The sequence below is a fragment of the Leucoraja erinacea genome, chromosome 28 (genome assembly GCF_028641065.1).
Source record: "Leucoraja erinacea ecotype New England chromosome 28, Leri_hhj_1, whole genome shotgun sequence".
In the NCBI taxonomy this organism is placed as follows: Eukaryota; Metazoa; Chordata; class Chondrichthyes; order Rajiformes; family Rajidae; genus Leucoraja; species Leucoraja erinaceus.
This window is the reverse complement of record NC_073404.1, coordinates 14209509-14235891: the sequence shown is the minus strand read 5'-3', so window position 1 is coordinate 14235891 and position 26383 is coordinate 14209509. Positions and strand designations below refer to the sequence as shown.

The 26383-nt window shown below is 44.0% G+C and overlaps 2 protein-coding genes and 1 long non-coding RNA gene across 5 annotated transcripts in view; 2 read left to right on the top strand and 1 right to left on the bottom strand.

The window, feature by feature from the left end:
* LOC129710649 (palmitoyltransferase ZDHHC5-A-like) overlaps positions 1-26383 on the top strand; it is a 64656-nt gene that overhangs the window by 4833 nt on the left and 33440 nt on the right. Inside the window, exons 3-9 of one of the 2 annotated variants that reach the window (XM_055657799.1) lie at positions 2397-2539; positions 3465-3634; positions 4393-4495; positions 5350-5441; positions 6330-6878; positions 6979-7108; positions 7611-7741. In XM_055657799.1, the coding sequence (XP_055513774.1) occupies positions 2397-2539; positions 3465-3634; positions 4393-4495; positions 5350-5441; positions 6330-6660 (839 nt within the window). In that variant the 3' untranslated portion in view covers positions 6661-6878; positions 6979-7108; positions 7611-7741. Of the gene's footprint in view, positions 1-2396; positions 2540-3464; positions 3635-4392; positions 4496-5349; positions 5442-6329; positions 6879-6978; positions 7109-7610; positions 7742-26383 lie in introns of those variants that run through there. The other variant, XM_055657800.1, reaches the window with a different exon arrangement.
* On the bottom strand, positions 7759-15236 carry LOC129710660 (uncharacterized). 2 transcript variants are annotated; one of them, XR_008725704.1, is made up of 4 exons: positions 15097-15236; positions 13837-13920; positions 12795-12903; positions 7759-11498 (listed from the first exon to the last, which is right to left on the bottom strand). It is a non-coding gene; the product is annotated as an uncharacterized LOC129710660 (long non-coding RNA). The 2 variants fall into 2 exon arrangements; XR_008725705.1 differs by lacking the exon at positions 12795-12903 and having other exon boundaries at positions 7759-11573.
* Positions 15090-24927, top strand: LOC129710656 (inactive C-alpha-formylglycine-generating enzyme 2-like). The gene is made up of 5 exons (XM_055657811.1): positions 15090-15227; positions 20652-20707; positions 23195-23279; positions 23483-23648; positions 24738-24927. The coding sequence occupies exons 1-5, from the start codon at positions 15158-15160 to the stop codon at positions 24922-24924; spliced, it is 564 nt and encodes a 187-aa protein (XP_055513786.1). The 5' UTR covers positions 15090-15157; the 3' UTR covers positions 24925-24927.

Below are 26383 nucleotides of genomic sequence, written 5' to 3'. Positions count from 1 at the left end.
GTTACGATTTGGCTTCAGCCGTTTGTGCTGCAAGGTGATCAAAACACGCGGATGGAAGGTAAGACACCATCATAACCACATAACCATCGTCCTGACAGGTACTTCTCGCATCTGCCTCGCGGTGACTGTGACAGGGTGACGGCTAAGTACACGTCCTTTATGTGTTTGTAAATCAGTTTTATGTCATACCTTTGTAGTTCCATCATCAAACGTTCTAAGCGTGCAGGGGCCGCGTGCATTGGTTTGTTCAGGATGCTGACCAAGGGCTGGTGGTCAGTTTCAATTGTGACCGGGTTCCCAAAGATAAAGTTCTTGAATTTCTGGCAGGCAAAAGGTATGGCGAACATTTCCTTTTTGATCTGATCGTAGCGCCGTTCTGTGTCAGACATTGTGTGGGAGGCATAGGCGACAGGTCGGGCGGGACCCTTACCTTCATTTTGTAGGCAGACAGCACACAGCCCGTACTGGGTGGCATCGCAAGTTAGGGTGCGGGCTGCTCAACATCGAAGTATGTGTCAAAGGACAAAGGACATTTATTATCACATACACCAATTGGTGTAGTGAAATTTGACTTGCCATTTGCAGCACACCAATAAAAATAAGACACAACATTAAAGAATTTAACAATAGGGAGGTTGCACGCAGTCGAGGTCATGACCCGTGACGCGTACTGTTGCCATGCAACGCCAACTGGAGTACACACGGTGCACTGCAGGTAAGCATTTACTACGGCTGCCTGTACAACGGGCCCTTCTTCTAGCCCAGCAACTGGACTGGTTGCACACCCGCGGACCCCAGGCCATCTATTCCCGCGGCCAGGGGTGGGAGGCGAACGCGGGGTCGGTGTGTCAGTGCAGCGCGGTCAATGACTCTGGGTGGGCGGAGGGAGCAGACCGCCCCCAACTCTGCTGTAGCTGACGTTGCCCCGCTCCGACCTCGGCCCCGGTCCCGCTCCATCCTGGCCCCGCTCGGCTCCATGTGTGGGCGCTGCCGACCTACAGCCCCGTGACAGTGCGGCCCACAGAGGGAGACGGGGAGGAGGGCAGCTGTGGCCGGACAGCGCTGACCCCGGGTGGGAGAGTGGGGGCTGTCCCGAGGGGTGCTCCTTCGGCCGCTTACACCTTGGTGCTCGGGTTCAGAGCAAACCTTCCCACTTTCAATGACAACACCCACAAATATTTATAGCACAAAAAATGACAATTTTGGCGTTTTTTAACAGGTAATAAGGTACGCGTTCCGTGTGTTAAGCGTGTGCCAGATGCTGCCATGTCCTCCACATGGATTGAGCTCCTTGTGCGTCATGCACTTTGACCAGGTGACCTTACGTGCAACCTCCCTATAAAAATAAAAACATGCCCCCACATTGGTTCCCACTGTGAGGGAAGGCACAAAGTCCAGTCCTAACCCCTGCTCACCCATGGTCGGGCCTATTTGAGGCCTTCGCAGTTGCCTCTACGGCAGCCTATGCTTCAGGCCCTCTCGTCGGATGATGGAACTCCGGCAGAACCCTCTCAGCGGCTTGGAGTGTCTGGAATGGCCGCTTCCTCCCCGGAGAATGCGGCTCCCGAAGGCCACAGGCCGCACTGGTTGGAGCTCGGCGAGAGATCCCAGGCTCCGCAGTGTTTAAAGTTCAGCGCAGCCCCACAGCTGGAGGCTCCACTGAACGCAGCTCCGCAATGTTGTAATCGGCGGTCTCAGCACTCCTCAGCCCACCGCACGGCGACCCAGGTAAGGCATCGCCCGCTCTGTGATGGCGCTTCAGCGCTGTGCCACCACTGAAGTCCCAGCAGGAAACGCCGCTCCAGGCCCGTGGTAGGCCGTGAGGAAGGGGCGAAGATGCGGCTCAGAAAAGTCGCATCTCCGACCAGGTAGGGACTGAGAAAAAAAAAGTTTCCCCCTTCCCTGCCCCCTCACCCCCCACATATAAAAGATTAGACCTCCAAAACTAACACTGTTAACTCACTAAAAATAAAGTAAAGGGTGTAAGGAATAACAGCTGCTGGCAGGGCAGCTACATTCGACGGCGCCCCTTTCACTGAGAGTGGGAGTGCAAGACATTTGTTGTTTGACTGAAACAGGAAACAGTGTCCCTAAACACTAAATCGCTTTTAAAAGACTCCCACTCGTCAGGTATTGTTTTACCCGCTGACATTTGCTCCCAATCTACTTTTGCTGAGGGCTCACTTGCACTATTGAAATCAGCATTCTCCATTTTAGCTTAACCTGAAGATAAACTTTATCCTTTTCCATAACTGCTTTGAAGCATACATGGTGATCATGTTTTAAAAATGCCCGTAAATGACATTTCCACCACCTACCCAGTATAGGTAGTTTGTGAAAAGTCACCACAAGTTAATGGACCTCCATCTTCACAGTTCAATTCCCTTTTGTTTCAGATTCTGTCGACGTCAGTGGGGTTCTGGATGCACCAGAGGTGATGATAAATGGCACCATATTTACCAGCAAGTGGTGCCATATCTGTAAAATCTACCGTCCCCCAAGATGTCGACACTGCTACAGCTGCGATGTGTGTATAGAGGTAAAATCTAGAACAAATTTGATCCATTGTTCTTTGAGGAATTCTCCTTGATTGATTGTTCGGAGTTATGAAAGGTCACTGCAGTTCAGAGTGCCTGCTAGGAGAGCAGTGGGTAAAGTATATACCGTGTCCGTGGGCAATATTTTGGGCATCTGTTTTTCTGTAACAAGGCTGCCACAAAGAGTTATAGACAAATGTCCTCAAGCAATACTTGGCCTGAAAAAGTGACCGAAGATAACACCATGATCGTTTCTCTCAGTTCGGAACAGGGCCTTGTTAAGTAAATGTTTCCACTTGCCCATTATGGGATCCCTGGACCATGTCAGCCAGTTTGAGGGTAGCTATAGATGAGCAATACATGCTAGCCAAGCCAACGATGCTGAGTTGTTGTGAATGAAGTAGTTGGAGATAGCACAGTCCAGAATCACACAGTTGTGTTCTGTTCGTCAGAGTCATACAGCATGCACACAGGCCTTTTGATCCAATTTGCCCACCAAGGTGCCCCATCTACCCTAATCCCAACTGCCCACATGTGACCCATGTCCCTCTAAACCTTTTCTATCCATATACCTGTCCAAATGTGGTTGTAGTATTTGCCTCAACTACCGCCTTTGGCACCTGTTCCATATACCCACCACTCTATGTGTAAATAAAAAGCCCCCTCACATTCCTATTAAATCTTTTCCAAAATTTCCCAAATTCATTCGATTACGTTTTAGGTCATGAGCAGGGAGATTTTTTGTGGTGCATTGTGCTGGTTGAGCTGTTGGATGATCAAAGTGTAGCTGATCTGACTATAAAAATGGGAAAAAGGCAGAAAATTTAGATTATTTTTAACACAACTATCAGAAAACAATTGAAATGGTTTATATAATGTACAAAAAATTGCTGAGTGCTGAAATTGTCAATTCTGTGTTGTCAACAGGATCTTGACCATCACTGTTTCTTTCTTAAAAAGTGCATTGGGAAAAGAAATCATCGTTTTTTCTACACTTTACTCTTTTCCTTAACTGTCTATTTTCTTCTCATGCTTTCCTTCTGCACTATCTTTCTAGTTAAAAATCCCAATGCACTATTTCTATCCAAGATCACCACGTATCCTTTTACCGGCATTTGAAAGAAAGTTATGTTGTCTGTAGTTATTAGCACAGTATATCCCACATTGCAAAGTGCTTAATAAATTAGACTCCAGCATTCCAGATAATTAAGCAGTACAGAAGTAGCCTATTGAGCCTAACGTATCAGTGATGGATCCTGCATCATTTCACCCCATAAACACCCAGATTAAAGACAGCCCTCACATGTTAGGTTACAATGCTGGCACCATACAGGGCAACCGCGCTAACAGCCTGTCTCGTCTTTTTTTTCTTTTGCTATTTTGGTCTGTGTTTACTTGTGTGTTTTTAGTGACCCTTTAGTATTTATATTATGTGGGAGTGGGGAAATCTTTTTTATCTCTTTCCTCGACGCCGTGAGCGTGCGTCGACCAAAGCTCGAGGGCCCGGGTTGAGGCGCGATCGGGCAAATGTCTTCAGTCGACAGGTATCTTGAACAACGGGGGGGGAGGAGGAGGGAGGGGTGGGAGGTGACATCAATCGCAGTGCGAGCAGACGGCAGGCCAATCCATTGTCACGTCATCAGCGGAAAAAAACAAGCGTTTTTAATGCAAAGTTGGATCGGTTTTGTGAACATTTGAATTAATAACTCAAGAAACACAGCACAACATTTTCAGGTAAAAATCCAGGGGGTAAATCTCTAGCAGAATTTCTTGGCTGAAGATTCATTAAACAATTTACTTGTCTCTTTTGATGTTGATTGCAAGAAATGATATTTTCCTTAATAATGTTTTGCAGTTTTATTCTTGCTACAATTTCGCTTCTTGCTTCTGTACCGTTATCTTTATTTTTCGCTTTCCACACTTACCTCATCGCAGCTGGACTGACCACGTATGAGCAGGTAAAAGTAAAGATAACAGTTGAAATTTAATTTTCACTTCATTTAAACACAGAAACAGGGATTTAACCTAGTCTGTGTTTAGGGTTCACAAGAGCCTCTCCCCACCCTTATTTATTCATCCCATGACTCGTGTATTTCTCTGGCTTCCCTTGAAGCTATTCGTGTCATTTGCCTTAATTATTGTTCAAAATACCACCTGCTGTTATGGCAAAGGAGTTTTCTGAATCACCTTTTGGATTTAGTGGTGTGGTGATTCCTTGTCTTGCTACCTGCCATAAAGCACAGGTTAGCCATTTTAAATCAGTTGAGTTGTTGAAGTCATTAACTGCAATGTTACGATGTTCAATTTGGATCTGGGCTGTTTCAATAAATTACCATGTGAGTCTGGGGGATGGGCTGTGGGTGCAGAGTGGGGAAGAAAAGTCCCTACTCCTGCTGGTCCACAGGGAGTGGAGTCATCACTTGGTGTAAAATCAAAATACTGCAGTGCTGGAACTCTGAAATAACAACTGGAAACACCCACAGAATATATTTATTTTATACTTTGCTGATAATACCTGATTTTCACTCAGAGAGTTGTGCATCTGTGGTTTTCATCCAGAGAGCTGTGAATCTGTGGAATTCTCTGCATCAGGCCAATTCTCTGGATGCTTTCAAAAGAGAGTTAGATAAAGCTGTTAAAGAAAGCGGAGTCAAGGGGTATGGGGAGAAGGCTGGAACTGGGTATGGATTGTGTGGTTATATCAGCCATGATCACAGTGGATGGTGGCGCTGGCGTGTAGGGGCAAATGGCCTACCCCTGCACCTATTCTCTATTGTCCATTGACTGATCAATATGATTTTCTTGCTGACAGATTTTGAGAACATACAAAAGTGACAAGAATCCTTTTCACAAAGGATGTTGGAGAAACTTTACTGCCCTGTTGTTCGGTAACCAGCTATCGAGGTAAGATCGCCTTGTAAAAAGAATTTGAGACAACGTAATCTATTGGCCAATCTATTATTTAAATACAGTATGATATTAAAACACTATGAGATAAACCATTTCACCAGTGATGGAAATATACACAATCTATAATATAGATATAGCAAAACAATATAATATAGCAATCACCGTTCCCTTAAATAATCCTGATAAATTTAGATTGAAGCTTTGCAGACTGATAACACTTCTTTTACTTTCCAGTTCCAATGAAGGGTCTTTGACCTAAAATCTCAACTCTATTTCTCTTCCTACAGATGTAGCCTGATCGGCTGAGTATTTCCAGCATTTTCTGGTTTTATTGTGGCATTTAAATGAACCTCCTTGAGGGAGGATTTCTACTGCCTGGCATCAGGCCGCAGCAAATTCACATCCTGAAGTGTCCCAGCAATGTACACTGCTGTGTGAGGATCTTTACCAGATGAACTGCGATGGTTCAAGATGATAGTCCCCCATTGCTTTCTCAAGGGCAATTGAAAATAGGCAATAAATGCAGATCCTATTAGGGACACTCGCACTAAAAAATATATTGATTTTCTTTAGCCAGAGGGTGGTGAATCTGTGGAATTCATTGCTACAGATCGCTGAGGAAGCCAAGACATTAAGTATTTTTAAAGCAGAGATTTATAGGTTTTTGATTAGTAACGGTTTCAAAGGTTGGGGACACAAGGCAGAGTGGGGTTGAGAAAGATAAACAGATCAGTTATGATTGAATGATGGAGTTAACTTGATGGGCCGAATGGTCTATTTCTGCTCCTAGGTGTTATGGTCTTATAGACTTCTTATGGTTCCAGCTGCATTGTAAGTCTGAACATCAGCATTACTAATTTAGTTCACTTTGTTTTATTTTAGTTGTAAAACAGTGACTGAAGTAACTGAAGTCACTGTGATCCCAGGTCATCTGGTGGAATGTCCATCCGTCAGTTCAAAGTGTGCAGACACCACATCTACGACTTTTATATCCATCCTATCTCGTTCCAATGCTGTTGTTCCACTACCTGTCACTTTTGTTCCTACTTTGCCCAACCGCCCTCAAAGTGCCCCCTTGCCCACTTTCTCTTACCTTAATGAAAACTCTGGTGCTCCATTTCAAACTCTTTCCTCTCAACTGCTCTATTTACCTGTCACCACATTATCTACCCATTCCCCTGACAATACTCACTCCAGCTCCCTCTCCTTATAAATGTCCTGCCTAAATTAAAACTTCTACTGCTCGGATCAACAGAACTGGAACGAATATAACAAACTATTTTCCTTGCTACCTTCCCACTTCCCACTTCTCTTCCCCCCCCCCACCCCTGCTTCTATTTGGACTGATGGAGGTGCATTCCAATGCCTGTGACCTGTGGTTGCCAATAAAGGCGTGGTTGCCAATGAAGGAACAACTGCAGTACTGAGACGGTAAGTACATTTAATTAATTGCAAGGAGAGAGCTGATTGACCATTCTGATCATTTTCTTCAAGAATTGTCAGCCATTGTTACAGGGATTGTCTTTTGCAGGCTCCAACACAAATGTGACATTTGGGCAAAATGATTCTCCATCAACGTGGATCAAGAAGTTAGCAATTCACAAACGTCTGTGAGGACAGGAAGAGGCATAGAGGTAACATTCTACAAATGTGACTTATTGGTGAGTTGCAGTTTCTAGTTGTTCTGTATTGGTATTTGTTTATTATTAGTGTGTACCAAGATAGAGTGAAAAATGTTGTTCACATACTATCCAGATAAATCATACCAAATACGAGTGCATCAGGTGGAGCAAAAGGGAAATAGGGAACAGATTGATTAAAAACACAATCATAACAGCCAAAATTCCAGCAGCCTCCCAGTTTTCTTCCTTTTTAATCTCTGGTCTATGACTGATTTAGACTTGTTTATTTGACCATCCCGGGCAATAAGGCCAGTTTCGACACCATTAACTCTCCCCCAGAGTCCCCCACAAACAGTTTCTTGCTGAAAATTCTGTGGGCTATCTGTTAAACTTCTACTTTACAAGGTTGCTTCTTGATAATAAATTATTTGATCTATCTATCACATCATGTTTGGTGTTGAGCTTGGATAGGATAGGATAATGGTATTAAAGAGCTGTAGTCTATGAATAGAAGTCTGACGTAGGTGTCTCTCTTATCCAGGTGTTCCAGGGATGAGTGTAGCATCAGGGAGATGGCATCAGCCATGGACCTGTTGCAGCAGTAGGCGAACTGCAGTGGGTCAATGCTGATTGGTAGACTGGATGCATTCCAGATCCAGCCACCAAAAGCATGGATGGATGGATGTCTGCTGTACGGTGGTCATTAAGGCATGAGATCTTGCTTTTCTTTGTCATTGGGATGATAGTGGTCTTCCTGAAGCAGGTGGGAACGCAGTAGGGAGAGATGAAAGAAATCCAAGAATACTCCCAAATATGGACCACGCAGTTTCTAAGGATACAGCCAGTTGCTTTCACCCTCAGGAAGGCCAAGCTAACTTCAACAACATTGACCATGGGAAGAGGCATAGTTGAGTCTGATTGGATAGATGTCATCACTCATCACCCTGTTGACCTTCTGCTCAAAGGGAGCATAGAAAACATTATGTTCATCAGGTGGGGCCGCAGTATCACCAGTGTTGTTGCCTGATGCAACTCTGTAGCTAGTTTCGGTATTCTGACCTTGCCACATTCTGCAGGTATCTGAATTATTATATTGGGACTCAAGTTTGTCCTGGTATTGTCTCTTGACATCCTTGATGACTTAGTGAAAATTATATCGAGCTTTCTTGTACTGCTCAGGATTGCTTGACTTGTCAGCAATGGACCTGGCTTCAACTGTGAATGCATCTCATGGCTCGTCCATGGTTTCCAGTTGGGGAACACTCAGATTGTCTTTGTCGGCACACACTCCTCTACACACTTGCAGATGAAGTCCATCATGGTAGTGGTATACTAATTCAGGTTGTCTGCAGAATCCCTGAAGATGGAATAGTCTACTGACTCAAAGCAGTTGCCTAGGATGTCATCTGTGTCCGCCGACAAGCATTGAACAACTCACTGCACCGGATCCTCCTCTTTTGGTTTTTGTTTGTAGGCAGGGAGTGGAAGCACGGCCAGGTGATAAGATTTCATGAAATGTGGCCGCCGAACAGAGCGGTAAATTTCTCTTATTGATGTGTAGCTGTGGTTAAAGATGTTCTGGCCCTGGTGGAAGAGACATGCTAATAGTACTTTAGTAGTACACCCCTGAGGTTGGCTTGATTGAAGTCGCTGGCTACAATGACTAGGCCTTCGGGATGTTTTGTCTCATCCGATTCAGATTCAGATTCAACTTTAATTGTCATTGTCAGTGTATAGTACAGAGACAACAAAATGCATTTATCATCTCCCTGGAAGAGCGACATAGCATATGATTTGAATAAATATTTACATTAGCATATATACAGACATAGTATTTTTCCTGTGGGAGGAGTGTCCGGGGGGGGGGGGGGGGGGATTGGCAGTCACCGAGGTACGTTGTTGAGTAGAGTGACAGCCGCCGGGAAGAAGCTGTTCCTGGACCTGCTGGAGCAGACAACGCTTGCTTTGGACAGACTCAATGGAGGGGAGCGAGGAACCGGTGATGTGTTGGGCAATTTTCACCACCCTCTGCAAGGCCTTCCGGTCGGAGACAGAGCAGTTGCCATACCATACTGTGATATAGTTGGCAAGGATGCTCTCGATGATGCAGCGGTAGAAGTTCACCAGGATCTGAGGAGACAGATGGACCTTCTTCAGTCTCCTCAGGAAGAAGAGACGCTGGTGAGCCTTCTTGATCAGAGTTGAGGTATTGCGGGTCCAAGAGAGGTCATCGGCGATGTTAACTCCCAGGAACCTGAAGCTAGAAACATGTTCCACCTCCGTCCCGTTAATCTGGATGGGGGTGTGCGTGCCGCCCCTGGACTTCCTGAAGTCTACAATGAGCTCCTTGGTCTTCTTGGAGTTAAGGGCCAGGTTGTTGTCAGCGCACCATGCTGCTAAGTTCTGGACCTCCTCCCCGTTGGCCGACTCGTCGTTGTTGCTGATGAGGCCAATCACCGTTGTATCATCTGCATACTTGATGATGGTGTTAGTACCATGTACAGGTCATAGGTGAAGAGGGAGTAGAGGAGGGGGCTCAGCACACAGCCCTGTGGAACGCCAGTGTTCAGGGTGAGGGATGAAGAAGTGTGCTTGTCTAACCTAACAGACTGTGGTCTGTTGGTTAGAAAGTCCAGTATCCAGTTGCAGAGGGAAGGACCGATGCCCAGGTTACCGAGTTTGGTGATCAGTTTAGATGGTATAATGGTGTTGAATGCTGAGCTGTAATTGATGAACAGCATTCTTACGTAAGTGTCTCTGTTGTCGAGGTGGGAGAGGGCGGAGTGAAGTGCCGTTGAGATGGCATCCTCTGTACTCCTGTTCTTGCGTTAGGCAAACTGATAGGGATCCAGTGTGGGGGGTAGGCAGCTTTTGAGGTGTACCAGGAACATCCTCTCGTAGGACTTGGTGATGATGGGGTAAATTCAACTGGGCGGAAGTCGTTGAGGCTTGCCGCAGTGGAGTGTTTTGGCACTGGCACGATGGAGGTGGTTTTAAGGCACATGGGGATAACTGCTTGGGCAAGTGACAGGTTGAAGATGTCAGTCCAGACGTCTGTCAGCTGCGCAGCACAGGCCCTGAGCACGCGCTCGGGGATGCCGTCAGGGCCAGCAGACCTACGTGCATTAGTCCTACTCAGTGCCACGTATACGTCATAGGGGGTGAGTGTGAGGGGTTGGTGATCGGCAGGGAGCACAGCCTTGATGGCTGTCTCTAGATTGTCCCTGTCTTAGCGGCCATAGAAGTGATTAAGCTCCTCAAGGAAGGAGGCGTCACTGGATGTGGGGGTGGTGTTGGAGGGTCTATAGTCCGTGATAGCCTGGATGCCTTGCCACATGCGTCGGGGGTCGGAGTTGTTATTGAAGTGCTCCTCAATCCTGAGCTTATGGCAGTGCTTGGCCTTCCTGATGCCCCTCTTCGGGTTTGCCCTGGATGAGCTGTAGGCTCGAGCATCGCCTGACCTGAAAGCGGTGTCCCATGCTTTCAGCAGTAGCCTGACCTCGCTGTTCATCCATGGCTTCTGATTCGGGAATATGGTCACCTGTTTGAGGGAGGTGACACTATTGATGGTGGAGTTTATAAAGTCCAGAATAGAGGATGTGTAGGAATCAATGTCCGTGTGGGAGTCAAGGGTGGCCTGGGTTGCAAACGCCTTCCAGTCAGTGTTTCCAAAACACTGCTGAAGTGTGAAGTCCGCTTCCTCTGACCAGACTTTAACTGTCCTCACAGTTGGTTTAACCCGTCTGATGAGTGGGGAGTACTTAGGGTGCAGGAACAATGAGACGTGATCAGACTGACCAAGGTGGGGGCGGGGGATGGCTTTGTAAGCTTCAGCCATGTTGTCTTCAGCCTTTGTCCAGTGTCTTGTCTACTCTAGTGGGGAAGGAGACATGTTGGTGGAATTTGGGGAATACAGTCTTCAGGTTAGAGTGATTGAAGTCACCCGCAACAATGAAGGCTGCCTCAGGGTTGTGCGTCTGTTGATTGCTAATGGAAGTATGCAGCTCTTTCATTGCAAGCTTGGCATTAGCATCAGGAGGGATATAGGCTGCAGTCACAACAGTGGAGGTGAACTCTCTGGGCAGATAGAACGGTCTGCATCTAACCAAGAGGAACTCAAGGTTAGCTGAGCAGTGACTCTCGATGAAGGTGGAGTCCGTGTACCATGCTTTATTTACATAAATGCACAGACCCCCACCTCTGGTCTTACCGGAGTCTGATGTCCTGTCCGCTTGGAGTAAATGACGCCCCGTTAGCTGGATGGCGCTGTCAGGAACGTCGGTGTTGAGCCAAGTTTCCGTGAAGATCAGGATGTTGCAGTTTTTGATCCAGTTGTGGGAGGTGATCCTTAGCCGGAGTTTGTCCATTTTGTTTACCAGTGAGCGCACGTTGGCGAGGAAAAGGCTAGGAATTGGACACCTGCAAAGATCTGGATGGAATTCCTTGTATATTGGAAAAATGATGTTTCTGGTCTGTGGAATAATACTGATACCTTCCATCTCACCTACAATGCAGAGTGAACAACCACAACTGAATACAGTGATGGCATCCTCTCTCCCTTCTCTCTCTCTCCCTCCCTTCTTCCTCTCTCTCTGCCCCCCCCCCCTCTATCTCTCTCTCTCTCTCTCTCTCTGCCTCTCTCTCTCTCTGCCCCCCATCTGCACCTCTCTCTCTGTGCCCCCTTCTTTCTCTGTCCCTCTCTGTCTGCCCCTCTCTCTCTGCCCCTCTCTTGACCCTCTCTCTGTCACTGACCTTTCTCGCTGTCACAGACCTTTCTCGCTGTCTCTGACCTTTCTCTGTCTCTGCCCTCTCTGTCTCTGCCACCTCTCTCTCTCTCTGCCCTCTCTCTGTCTCTTTCCTCCTCCTCTGTCTCTGCCCCCTGTCTCGGCCTTATCGGCCTCTCTCTCTCTCTCTCTCTCTCTGGCTCATCTCTCTACGTGAGAGTTGGCAGCTCTGCTAGTGTCTTAGGTCCAAAAGAGGATAGAAAGAAAATACTTAAATGGTCTATGAAAGAAAATTTTAATAAGATGTTCTACATTTAAGGTAAATTGACATTTTCGAGGCAAAATGCATTTTCAATATACAGGTCGCTCCCCACAACTGGAAACAATTGCACTTAAGTGATAAATCATCCATTCTACAGGTATGTAGTAAAATCACTTGTTTTTAGTGATTATGTGCTATTTTCTCTCATTTCAGATGTCGACAAGATCTCAAAGACCTATACTTGTCAACCAATTTTGATGACCAAAACAAAAGCATATATATAGATATGTGATGTGTGTGTGTGTATATATATATTTACACACACACAGACACACAGACGCACACACACACAGACAGACACACACACACCCACGCACATATATATTTCCCTAGTTTCTTTCTTGTGATTTCCTCTAATTTGTTTAACAACCTTTTTCTTTCTCTCTCTCTGTCTCTCTCTCTGTTGTGTGTGTGTGTCTCGCTCTCTCTCTCAAATGTACATATAGATATACACACATATATGCAATTATAATATTGTGAATAATATATACATATACACATATATGAAACCCTAATATTGTGAATATTAGGATATATATATAGTATTTCATATGTATACAGTGAATATTATTGTGAATAAAATATAATAATATTGTGAATAAAATATCCATGAACACGTCAAGATATTTTTCCATTCTTTCTTTCTATATTAGTGTAATATAATGTAATGAGTACATACCTACATATTTATATTCAGCCGATTAGTTGGTCAAATAACATGCTTTTGCTTTTTCTTGAGACTTCTCATAATGACACATTTGTGGGTGAGCAGTATATTGCACCAATACCTGCAATTTCAAATAATTCTAAATTGAACTTCATAAACAAGGAAAACACTTTTTATTTGCATAATTTTATTAATCTATCTATTTATTTATTTATCTATTTATTTATTTATCTGTTTGTTTAATTATTTATCTATTTATTTATTTAGAGCGGAATACAATAATTGTTCAACATATATAAAACGACATTTGAATAACCAGCGTTGGGTTCGGCGGGTTAATATTATGTAAATTATGTAAATATTACCATGAATTGGTCACTCAACAGGAAGAATGAGAACCTCCCGTTACCTACACAAAATTGTGCAAATGACGTTTTATTTATTATTGTATATAACTTGGAAATATTGTCCTTTGGGATCAGCAAGGGTGGGGCTATCATTGTTTGAAATACATTGAATTTTAGATCACTTAGCTGATTGGTTAGCTGATATGCGAAACACTGCAACATTGCATATCTTATGCACTAAATTATTATGTAAATATTACCATGAATGACGAAAATAAAAAGTGTTTTCTTTGTTCATGAATTTCAATTTAAAATTATTTGAAATTGCAGTCGTTCATGCAATATATTGCTGATACACAAATGTGTCGTTATGCCTCAAAAAAAGCAAAAGTATGTTATTTGACTAACTTATCGGCTGAATTTAAATATGTAGGTATGTATGCACTAATATAGAATGGGAAAAATCTTGACATGTGTTCATGGATATTTTATTCACAATATTAGGATTTCATTTATAGATCTATAGATAGGTAGATGGATAGGTAGATAAAGAGACTAGAGAAATATACGCGCACACGCACACGCACACACACACACACACACACACACACACACATACATCTATATCACATATATATATATATTACATAAATTGGTCATCAAAAAGAGCCAAGTTTCAATTTGGCAACACACTGCCTCTTGCTTACCTTCTGCACAGAAAAAATTGCTAACTTCATTCCGTCACGTGAACTTTGGGAACCTTCACGATGACCATGATGGAGACATTTCATCTACAATTAAAAAAAGCCCAAATCAAGCATTTGTCATCTATGTCACTGAAATCAATAAGGTAATGTTCACATCGGAGAAAATGCTTGGTTTTCACTAATAATGTAGCGCTCGTTTTCTGGGAAACCAAAACGGACGGTGTTTTTTTTTAGTGTCCACCGCAACGTACAAGTGTGTATGATGTGCAATGTACGTAGCGGTGTCCACTCGGATGGATGCAGTATTCCACTACATGATCAGATGAATGAAGTGGAAATGGTGTTTGCAATTTTATTGTTCCATGTGGTATTCATAAACATAGAAAGGAATGAGAAATACGTGCACTTACTGTGCCAACCAGGTGACTGGTGGACACCAGGCGACAACCGTTACACAAAATGAATTTGTGTATTCTGATGCCATTTTCGGAAACTTGCTATCAATGTGTTATCTTTTCTTATATTTGTTGTTGATACTATGTTAGTCATGAGCCCAATAAAGTGTTTGTCAACTTTTTTTAAGGAATTTGAAATTTGACCCCTGATGTCACATTTTTGTGTGCAGTTTTGCAAAAAGATTAATTCATAATATGTGTGTGTGAATTGACATATTTATATATATATCTGAATTAATATTTATATATATGAATTAATATATTTATATGTATTAATTTATAAATATAATTGCCTTTATTGTTTATATACATCATCTGAAACTAAGATAAAGAGAAATAGTGTTGCTTTAAATCAAATTTGCTTCTGATCTATGAGAAGGAACTTTGCGATCTATTTCTCTAACTTGCCTCTCTCTCACACAAACACACACTTACACATATATATATTTATACATATATTTAACGGGACTCGGGTTGACCATTCCAAGATGGCGGCCGCGACGCTCCGTTACGTGCTACACCTCAGTACATTGGATTGCGCAGAAGTGATCTTGCTCCGCTCTATGATCTTTGCTGATATGATAGACGAGCTATGTCACACACATATTGTTCAACACGGATCACACCAAAGATCCTTAGCTCTGCTAAACGCTATAGGATCTTTGCTCCACTCTATGATCTTTGCTCTCGTCCACCCTTTGCCCCTCCCATCCCTCCCGCCTCTTCCATCGACCAGCCTCTCCCAGGGCTCGTTTCCTCTCCGTTTCCTCGCGGACCAACCCAAAGATCTTATAGCAAGACCAACCCGCAGCTAGCTGCACGTCAGGCGAGGGCCCGAGGCTGCCGACCGGGCCTGTGCCGGCACCATGCGCGGCCTCAGCGCTGTCCTGTCCGCTCTCTCGCTCCTGCTGTTGGAGCCGGCGGAGGCTTTCGTAGGTGCGTGACCGAGAATGGTCGTGGTGTCCTGGCAACATGGGGTCAGGATCGGGTCGTCCCTAGCAACGTGGGGTCGGGGGTCGTCCCTGGCAACGCGGGTTGGGGTCCCGGGGATGAGGCCCTAGGAAGGGATGTCGCCGCAATAGCGGGAGTGCAGCGAATGCTCACAGAGTTGAAAGCATTGCCTCAAAGTAGAGATTCACGACATTTTAGCTACGTTTAGAAGAATGAGAGGTGATTATGTGCCATGACAGGGTAGATGGAAAATGCTGGAAACGGGTCACGCGACAGAATTCGTAGGAAAAGAGAAAAACAATTGAAGTTTCAAGTTAGAGACTTCATCAGAACTATGAAGGATGGAAAGGAAGTTCGTTTTAGATTGGAGAGAAAGTGGAGTTGGCATGGAGAGAACATATGTGCAGGAGAGAGTGCAGAAGAAATTTACCAATAATTTGTCTGGGTTGAACCGAGAAGCATTTTTTTTTAATTTTCAAAAATAAACTTCATTCAGAGTAAAAAAATATACACAAAACAGGGACGGCTCTTCGGACATTCTTAGCGTCTATAGGGTGATTTCACCAAAGGTCAAATGAGCGTAGATCCCCCCTCACGTGACCGAAAATTGTAACTGGAGGACATATGTCAGATCGGTACATGTTAGTGAATGGGGAAATACGCACTTTCCCACCCGTTAAAAACATGGAAAATGGCCGATTTTTGAGCTGAAATTTTCTGTGCTAGTCGGGGTGACCGTGAAGCACAGCGACCTAAATTTGCAGGCAAAAAAAAAGATAGAAAATAAGGTAATTACAAGAGGGAACTGAAGGTAGAAAGCAGCGGAAGTGAACAGCTGACATTTGCCGTGGAGATTTTAAGATCCAAAATATCGGGAATTTTCGCGTTTGCTCGCTGAATTTCATGAAAAGTAAGTTAATAATGCCTTACTTTTGATGAAATTCAGCGAGCAAACGCGATAATTGTCCTCCAGTTAAAAGTTTTGGTCACGTGAGGGGGGAACTACGCTCATTTGCCATTTGGTGAAATCACCCTATATATTAATTAGTGTTATATTCGGCAGTGCTCACAATTTTTCTTAAACTAAGTACCCATCCGCCTCTTGTAGCCCCATGGAGGGATATCCCTTCCCTTGTCTGAAGAGAAGGGATATTACCCCAGACCCTGCCTCTTTTTTTCTATTGGCAGGGGTATCAAAACAAGATTCCCTAGGTTTCAGGTAAGATCTGAAGGTTAAGTATGCAAGGAGTTATTGCTATCTGAAGAGCTGCATTGATATCCTACCAGAGGAGATGGTGGAATTGTAGTTACTACGTTTAGGAGGCATTTAAATTTAAATAGGCAGAGCATAGAAGGACACAATGCTAATGTGAGCGATAGATGGGAAAAGGTTTGCATGGAGATGGGCCAAAGTGCCTGTTATAATGCTGCATTAGGGTCTCGACCCAAAACATCACCCATTCCTTCTCTTCAGAGATGCTACCTGTCCTACTGAGTTACGGCAGTCTATCTTCAGTTTAAATTAGCATCTGCAGTTCCTTCCTACACATTAATCTGACTCTTAACAGGAAAGGTCTGATAAAGTGAGCCAGTTGATTTAACGTGGCAGTTAAATAGCAGTTAAAATCAGATTAAGCGTTTTAATGTTACGTCAAGTCAAGTTTATTCGTCACATACACATACGAGATGTGCAGTGAAATTTGTTGCAATTCGGTAAGGATGTGAGCTAATAAAATGAATTATAAAATGAGAGAGAGGGGGAGAGACAGAGGGCAAAATGCAACATGCAACAGTGCGTCATGCGTTCAGAATGTTCAGGAAATGAAGTGTGCGCGCCTCATGCATGAAAGCTGTCGGCAGCTCTATGGAATTCAGGGGTGCAGCCTGCCGCGTCAAACACCTACTAACCACGCCCCGTTCTAACCACCCCCTCCCTCTAACCACCTCTCCCCCCCACCACTCTCTTTTCAGTTCATTTTACTCAAAGTATTCAAAAGCAAATCTCCAACCAGTATGTGGCTTTGTCAAACAGGTTTTCTAAGATATATTTGTCAGCATGGCTTTCTGAGATATCTGTATAACAAAAGTGTAATGAGACTCACACACATATGCAGATATCGTAAAACACTGTTTGACAAACTGGAGAAAGAGGGTGTAACTTTCTGTGTTGCTTTGATTCCTTTTATTGAAGGTTTTGAGCTGTGTAGAGTGCGGACTCTGAGAAGGCCTTGCAGTTAAGACAGCATGTGTCTTAGTTTACAACTGAGTATAGCTTATACATTCCACAGTATCAAACACCTACTTTCAGTCATGTATACCAGGCTGCTCTCCCGTTCCTAGTCCAGGGCACTTGGGACTACTACCTTGGTTCCACCGCTGCGCAGGGCACCGCTGAGTTAATCTCCAATGGTGCCCTGCCCAGAACATAGCAGAGCTATCCAGCGCCCTGATGAGGTCCCAACCCGTCTAACTATCTTTGACAGAGACTTCAACCAATAGAAACTTAATTAATATTACAATTGCTTTAAATAATCTTTAAAAATCAAACAATTAAAAAAACAATGAAACTCCATTAGAGAACCAATGTAATTAAAAGATTTAAATAAATAAAGCAAATTAACTTCTTGCCATTTGATTTAGATGTTGTGGGATTCCCTGAAGGGGGTTAAGTATTCATTCACCAGGACTGGTTGGTGTTGGAATTGGAGAGAGTGATTCCCAGTGATTCCACTTAGAACAGAAGGGCAGGTGCGCCAGCATGTGTCACTCTGCTTGTTCTGATTTATAGTAGGTCCACATAACTCCAGGACACTTGAGCAGCGGCTGAACATTGGTGCTTCATTTCAGAATTGCTGGCTGCAACCAATTTGGGTCAGCCCTGTGCTAAAATACTCGGTCGTCTTTGTTCAAAATTATATCTTTATTAAATTTATGTCACGTGCATTACTTCTGCATCCAAAGTAATTTTAGGTATTGTATTAATAATTGAATGACATTTTGTTGTTTCAGTCTGCTCCTTCGTGGTTGCCGATTGAAAGAGCTTTTTAGAGACAGGTGAGGTTTGATAATCCTGAACAATGCAAGACAAGATTTTTCCTGTTTAAAATCTATTGCATTCTTTTGAGAGCTGTATATTTATTGAAGCAATATAACAGAGCTAACAAATGTTGATACCTGTTACTTGAGAAGAAATAATAATCATAGAGCATGAAACCAGGCTCTTCGGCCCTACCCATCCCTGTCGACCCGGATGCTCCATTTTAGCCAAGAGTTCATAGTGTTTAATTGTCATATGTAATAACAATGGAACAATAACATTATTTCTTGCAACAATATAACGAGTCTCTGCAATACACACAGATAATATATAATAAATTAGGAAATATAAATTAATAACCGAAACTAGTGCAAAGAAAATGAACATTTCTTTGTGCAACTAAAGACACTCTGCTTAAATCTTTGAGGTTAGTGTTTAGTGCTCAAAAACGTAATGTTTGTTGCGAAGAACCTATTGCTGAACATGTTCACTGTTTCAGACTATACCTTCCTCCTAATGGCAGGATTGAAATGAGAGTGTGACTAGGCGGATGTGGGTCTATAATGATATTGGTTGCCTTTTTGAGGCTTGCCTCGTATAGATTCTTTCAATTTTGGGGAGGTCAGAACATCTGAAGGACCAGGCAGTGTCTAACACTATTGACCAAATCCCATTTGCCCATATCACTCTCAATCCTTCCAATCCATTTATCTGACCAACTGTCTTTTAAAGGCATAATATTCCTTTGCTCTATAGACGCTGCCTCACCCGCTGAGTTTCTCCAGCATTTTTGTCTACCTTCGATGTTTCCAGCATCTGCAGTTCTTTCTTAAACAACTGGCTTTTAAATATGTCATTATATCTGCCTCAACCATTTTCACTGGTAGCTAATTCCATATACTCACCACCCTCCGTGTGGAAAGGTTGCTCCGCTGGCTCCTACTAAATCAATAGCAAAAGTTGTACCATCTAGAGGATACACTGTAGCAACTTTGAATGCGTTTCCAAAATAAGCTGTTCCAGTACTGGCCACCGAGGAGCACCATCTTCCAATCTAGAAAGCAGCCATCTCTGACTACTGTCTTTAAACCATTTTTGAAATTCCTGTTGTCAATACAAGCTATTTAATTGTTTGGGCATCAATTTTGCCAAATGGGTTTCATGCAGGTCTTTGTTGATTTCAGAAAACCATGTAGAGAGCATCTACTGAATTCGCTTAATTAACCTTCTCTGCGTCTTCAACAAAAATTAAGTCAGGTTAGTCAAACAAAACTTGCTTTTAATAAATCCATGCTGGTTATCTTTTATTGACTCAAATTTCTTTAAATGTTTCTTAATTATTTCCCCAAATATTTCAATTGTCAAAATTTTAAGAATAAGGAGCAAGCCGTTTAGAACGGAGATGAGGAAACACTTTTTCTCACAGAGAGTGGTGAGTGTGGAATTCTCTGCTCAGAGGGCGGTGGAGGCAGGTTCTCTGGATGCTTTCAAGACAGACCGAGAGAGGGCTCTTAAAAATAGCGGAGTCAGAGGATATGGGGAGAAGGCAGGAACGGGGTACTGATTGTAGATGATCAGCCATGATCACAATGAATGGCGGTGTTGGCTCGAAGGGCCGAATGCACTGCAGTTACTCCCTCCAGATTACTTTGGCAGATCCTCCCAAATCATGATATTCACCACCAAAAAGCATACGGCTGCTGCAGATATCCAGCGCCCTGATGAGGTCCCAACCCGTCTAACTAACTTTGACTGGGAGAAATTATTTGAAGGAAAAGGGACGCAGCAAGTGAAAAGACTTTAAAAAGGGGTGAGGGGAGAGGTTTAGGTAATGGATGAAATGTGATTGAGAGCTTCATTGACTGCAGATGGAGAGCCTTGCCTTGAATGCACCTCCTTCCATTTAGTCTCTTGTATGGATGCTTCATTTTCTCTTGGTTTCTCTCATTCTGCCACGTCTATTTTTTAGATGAGGCATTGTGTTCCAGGACGTATGAAGTGTCCTGTTAATTCAGGAAATGTGGCTTGCCTTCTATGATTCATGCAGCCCACTCTCCCCTCTCTCTGCCTTAACCCTGCCTGACCCCCTCCACCCCCCCCCCCAACACAAACTGCCCCCTCGTCCAAATGCCATATAATCAACAGTAACCTATTTTGCAAATTGCATCTCTGGTGTTTGTTCCTTGGGCTGGAGTATGAGATTGCAGTTGCCTTGTTCAGTGTCAGCAGCTGCATGAGGTTCCCTCCAGCATTTGATAGCAGCTCTGCTGATGCCTGCAAGTATGTTTAACACTTTTTTAGGAGAATGTGAATATCTAAGCCATGCAACTTAGTCTACCATTTAAACACTAAATTCTCATCTCTGCTTTCAGGTAGAGTGTATCCATGGGGAAATAAGTTTCAGCCCAATCGCACAAACCTTTGGCAGGTAACGTGTTTTGAGTAATTTTAACAGTACAGGTTGAACACCGATGCGTCTCCTCACTCCACTGCTGTGTAAATATTTGGTGGTGCAGTGTGGTTCAATCTGTTTGTAAACCCTCAGATTCAACAGCAGCAACAGATTATCAGGCTGGCTGGTGGATGGAGTGATGGGTGTATTTGATGGTGGTGGTGTAATGGTCAAGAGTGTTAGCATTCCACGTTGCAAGAGGCATGCTGATGCTGTTTGGGTAAATTGAAATCTGAGCTTATCCATTTTTACAGAAAGAAAAAGATAAATGTTGTGAGATTATTAAAAATATCACTGGGCAGTGAGAACTGAATGTCCTCTTACAAGAAATGCATAAATGAAGTGCAGAGATGCAGTGCGCAATCAGCAAGTCAGAAGAAATGTTGCCTTTATTATGCGGGGGATGACTTGCACGAGTAAGGAAATCTTGCCTCTGGTTCTTCCGCGTGCTGGTGAGATCACAGCCAGAGAACAGCCAATAGTTTGCTGATGTATCAAAGGGAGGATGTGTTTGCAATGAAATCAGTTCAGAATAGGTTTACACGATTGATCCTGGGCTGAAGAGCCTGTGAGGAACAATTGAACAAATGGGCTTGTCATAAGAATGAGGTATGTTCAAGCAGGAACTGCAGATGCTGGAAAATCGAAGGTAGACAAAATTGCTGGAGAAACTCAGCGGGTGGTGCGGCAGCATTTATGGAGCAAAGTAAATAAGCAACGTTTCGGGCCGAAACCCTTCTTCAGACATTTTGTCTACCATAAGAATGAATTGAATTGAATTGATTTGAATTTCCTTTATTGTCATTCAGATCTTTCAGTCTGAACGAAATTTTGTGCTGCAGTCATACATACAATAATATAATAATAGACAACAGAACAGACAGTAAACACAAATTAACATCCACCACAGTGAGCACCAAGCACCTCCTCACTGTGATGGAGGCAAAAATCTTAGGGCTGCAGTCTCTTCCCTCCTCTTCTCCCTCTGCGCTGAGACGATACCCCAGCGGGCGATGGTAAATCAGTCCCGCGGCTCACCGAGCTCCGCGAACGGGCCGGTTCAAACACAGCGGCCCGGGGTGGTCGAAGCTGCCGCCCTCCAGTCCAGCGGACGAGCTGTTGACGACGTCGTCCACTGGCCCGCGGCTGAACTCCGGACTCAGGCCGCCGCCGCCAGAACGCCGTCTCAGCCACCGGAGCACCATTCCAGACCCGCGCCAGGCCACCCTCTCGTGAGCGTCTCAGCCCCGCGCCAGGCCGCCCCGACGGGAGCACCGTTCCACCCTCGAGCTGGGCCGCCCCCACGGGAGCGCCGTTGCCCTCGAGCTGGGCCGCCCCCACACGGGAGCGTCTCAGCCCTGCGCCAGGCCACCCTCACGTGAGCGTCACAGCCCCTCACGGGAGTGCCGTTCCAGCCCCGAGCCGGGCTGTCCTCACGGGAGCGAGCCCAGGGCAGGTCCTGACAGGCTGCCTCCGGAGCCTCGAGGTCGCCAGCTCCGCCATTAGGCCTCAGCGCAGATGGAAGCAGAGAAGGGGGATACGACAAAAAAGTCACATTCCCCTGAAGGGAGAGACAGCAAGTCCGGTTTCAACCCCCCACACACATAAACACAACCTAAAACCAAAAACTTAACCAGATAAAACGAAAAAAACACCACAAAAAAAGTAAAAACAAACGGACTGCAGGCTAGCCGCAGCCGTTCACCAGCGCCGCCACTTCCAGAACCAAGTTCTGCCACACAACAGTTTCTGAGAGATTTGGTAGAGAGAGCGATTCCTTTGCTTATGGAGTCTGTAAACAAGTGAACATAGTTTCAGGGTGAAAACATCATCATTTTAGACGTGTCGGGGAGTTTCTTCTTTTTGAGCATTGTGATTCTGCGATTCACTGCCCCAGAAATCTAAAGGTCCAGGGTGAGGAATTCATTATTGTTGGGGTCTGAATTCCCCAAATACTGTTAGCCTTTAACAAATTTGTGGCAACCAGTTTCCTGCTGACATTGTTGCCTGCAAGTATCAGGTTTATCATCTCCTTGAATGCTTCCAGTCCTGTTGGTCTCTGTAGACATAAAGACATTGGCCAGAGCTTCCACCACTTCCATCTTTGTGTCCTTCCCCTCTGCATCAGGTGCTGTTTCTACTTGAAAATTGCCAACTTCTCGAAGCATTCCTATTTAATTGTATCTGTTTTTCCCTTCCAAGTGTTGACAAATCCTTCCCTCAGATTCCTTTCCACCAACCTCCTTACTTCCAATGCTGGCTCACAGCTCTATAATTGCACTACGTCTCTCCAGTCATCTGGAACAACGCCTCAGCCAAAGCCCTAACAATCTCTTCCCTTGCCTTATCTTTGCTTTGACTGCATTTTAATGTTCATTGGGTAAAAAATAACTTTCCATTGTGTATCGTGGATATTATTTGCATTTGAGTCTTCCAATCTTCTTTCTGATATGTTTATTACAGGGGAAATTTCCAGAACAGGACACAGCAGAAGATGGTTATCATGGTGTATCCCCTGTGAATGCATTTCCACCACAGAATCACTATGGTAAGGTGTGATTCATTCTGTGCCTATATTTTCACAAAGTTGTCATTATTTTACCCGTATGAAATTCATGTTTTCTTGGCTGTGTGATTGAAATACAAATTATTGAGTTTGAAAATTATGTTCAATATGGAATAATGTGGCCTGTTTGGTGCTGTGTGATTCTAAGACTTTCTATCACACTAGTGTTTGTACACTTTGCTTAGGCATCTATGACATGCTGGGAAATACATGGGAATGGACTGAATCGGAGTACGTTCCAGCAGGCCCACCGGTAAAGGTTGAATCTCAGAAGATTTATGTTCTGCGTGGATCCTCATGGATTGACAGTGTGGATGGACTTGTGAATCATAAAGCACGGGTCACAAGCAGGTAAAACACAATGCAATCACAATGCTGCCCTGACACAGGTATATTTCTTGATCGTTTACACTCCTTTTCCCTGCCAGTTTCTCAAAGGTGCTAAATGTGTCTGGAATTCCATGAGCCATGAGCGTCAGGTAACCTTTTCAGATTATCTAAACTTTTTTCAATGTAACTGTTGGGTAACGTGAGGTAGCTCGACAAGGCCAAATTTTGTCAAATGCAGGAGCTGCCTTTTGTATTTGGCTCCACATGTATTACATACTCTTGGCCTTGTTTAATGGATTTTTTTGGATTAATTCCCTTTGAGAAGATGGGGCTAAACTGTGTTTTGAATGATGTGAAGGTGCCCCCCCCCATTACAGCATCTGGTAGGCTGTTCCAGCTTGTTGCTAATTGCTGGTGTAAGGAAGGGCGAGGCGATAGGTCAGAATAGGTCAGGACTAGGGGCGGGAGGTGTTCTCAGGTGCCAGGTGTCCCTATTTTTCCAGGCTGCAGAAGTTGTGGGCTTGGACATGATTATCGAGGAGGTCTCAGTAAATGTTATATCCAGTGCATACAGCAGCCACAGGGTGCTGAGGATGGACAGAATAAATGTATGATGAAAAATGAAGTGCTAATCGAACATCCCACCCTGTACTGCAGAGTTGAGCTGCCTGAACGTTAGCTAAACTGTTCTTGTCCCTCCAGGTAAGTGGACGGTGTTCCATCACACATTTCTAACTTGTTCTGCAGATGATAGAGTGGCAAAGGATAATCGGGTGAAGGGTCACTTGTCACAGAATTTCACCTGGAACGTCAACCTGCATTAGATTTTGTATATCCGGTGTGGATATGCATTCGCTCTGACTCCAAGGCAAGGGTGCACTGAGTCACAGACAATACTATCTATCAGTCTCTGCACAGCCTCAAGAGGGACTCCTACATTAAAATTAGTAGTAGCATGTACTCCTAGTACCACGGCTCTGGTTAGATGGGTAACTAACCTGCACACATCATTTCAATAAGTTGCAGCTCAGAAGAAGATTACTTTTGTGGACTTAAGTTCTGTAGAACATATAATGGCAGCAGCAAACTAACTGACATCTTTGTTTTTAGAATGGGAAACACCGCAGACTCGGCTTCCGTTTTTAGAATGGGAAACACCGCAGACTCGGCTTCCCACATGTATCTCAAGTATCTCAAGTATATCCTTCAAGTATCTCCTTCATATTTAATAAATGTATATCTTTCTTTCATATTTGATAACCATTTTGACATATTAAATAAATTGAATTTTGTTTGAGTACCTAAAGAATCGTCATTGTTTCAGAAACTATTGTAACAAATTAGTATTCATTCTTGGCTGTAAACTGAATTTCCTGTTCTAGAGACCTAACAAATGATGCTGTGATCCCTCAGCATCTATTACATTCTTTGGAGAGTAATCCCAACCGGTACAGTCCATCCTTATAACTCAAATCCTCCAGTCCTTGTAACATCCTTGTGAATCTTATCTGTACCCTCTAGCTACATTTGATCTTTGATTGCAATGTATTATAAATAGGGGGAATTATCCAAAAGGCTGGGATTACCAATTGGGATTCCACACATCAAACTGTTTCAATGAATTTTCTATATACACACACAACTCTCAATCATACAAAGACATGCATGTTATCACACATACAGCCAGCTCATAGTCAAACATATTGCTTTAATGAGTTTAAAAAAAAAGACTTCCACAGCCACAAAAATAATTTAATGTTTTTCTTTTAAGTTAGACTGAACAAGAGCATGCTGCAATTCATACCAAACAGCCAACCACCAGAAGCATGCAATGAAAGTGAGAGTCAGTTATTGAAGTGTGAATCGGTCCTTTTAATCCTCTGAAAATCAATGAGTGTTCTTGCTGAATCGTTTTATCCAACTTGAACCTGAGAGATTGAATAGTCTTGGACTGTTTTATCTGGATGCCTGAGATTGAGGGGAGACCTGAAAGAAGTATATAATGTTATGAGAGACAAGGACTGAGTAGACAGTCAAAACCTTTTTCTCCCGTGGTGAAAATGTCAATGACCAGAGGACATAGCTTAAGGTGAGAGGGGCAAAGTTTAAAGGAGATGTGCAAGTTTTTTATATACAGAGTATGGTAGGTGCCTGGAACACACTGCTAGGGCTGCAGGCCGAGGCAGGTACGATTGTGGCATTTAAGTGGCTTTTGGATCTTTGCATGAAAATACAGGGAATGGAGAGATATGGATTATGTGCAAGCAGATAAGAGTTTGTCTTCAGCACAAACATTGTGGGGCGTAGGGGCCTGTTCCTGTGCTGTACTGTTCTATATCCTATGAACAAGTCATTCAAGCCTATCAATTTTTTTTGTTACAGCACAGAAGGTGGCCGTTTAGTTTAGACCTCATGGAAACAGGCCCTTCGGCCCATCTGCACAGACCAACGATCACCCGTACGCTAGTTCTATCCTACACACTAGGTACAATTTACCGAAGCCAATTAACTTACAAACCAGCATGTTGTTGGAATGTGGGAGGAAACCTGGAAAACCCATGCAGCCAAAGGAAGAACGTGCAAACTCCACTCAGACAGCACCCGTAGTCAGGATTTAACCCGGGTCTCTGACGGCGTAAGGCAGTCACTCCACCGCTGCACCTCTCGGTGTCTGTCTCTCGGTGTTCAGGGGCCCCATGTAGGAGCACCCAGCTCGTCCCACTCCATTCTCATCCAGCGTCCTGCACCTGCTCCTA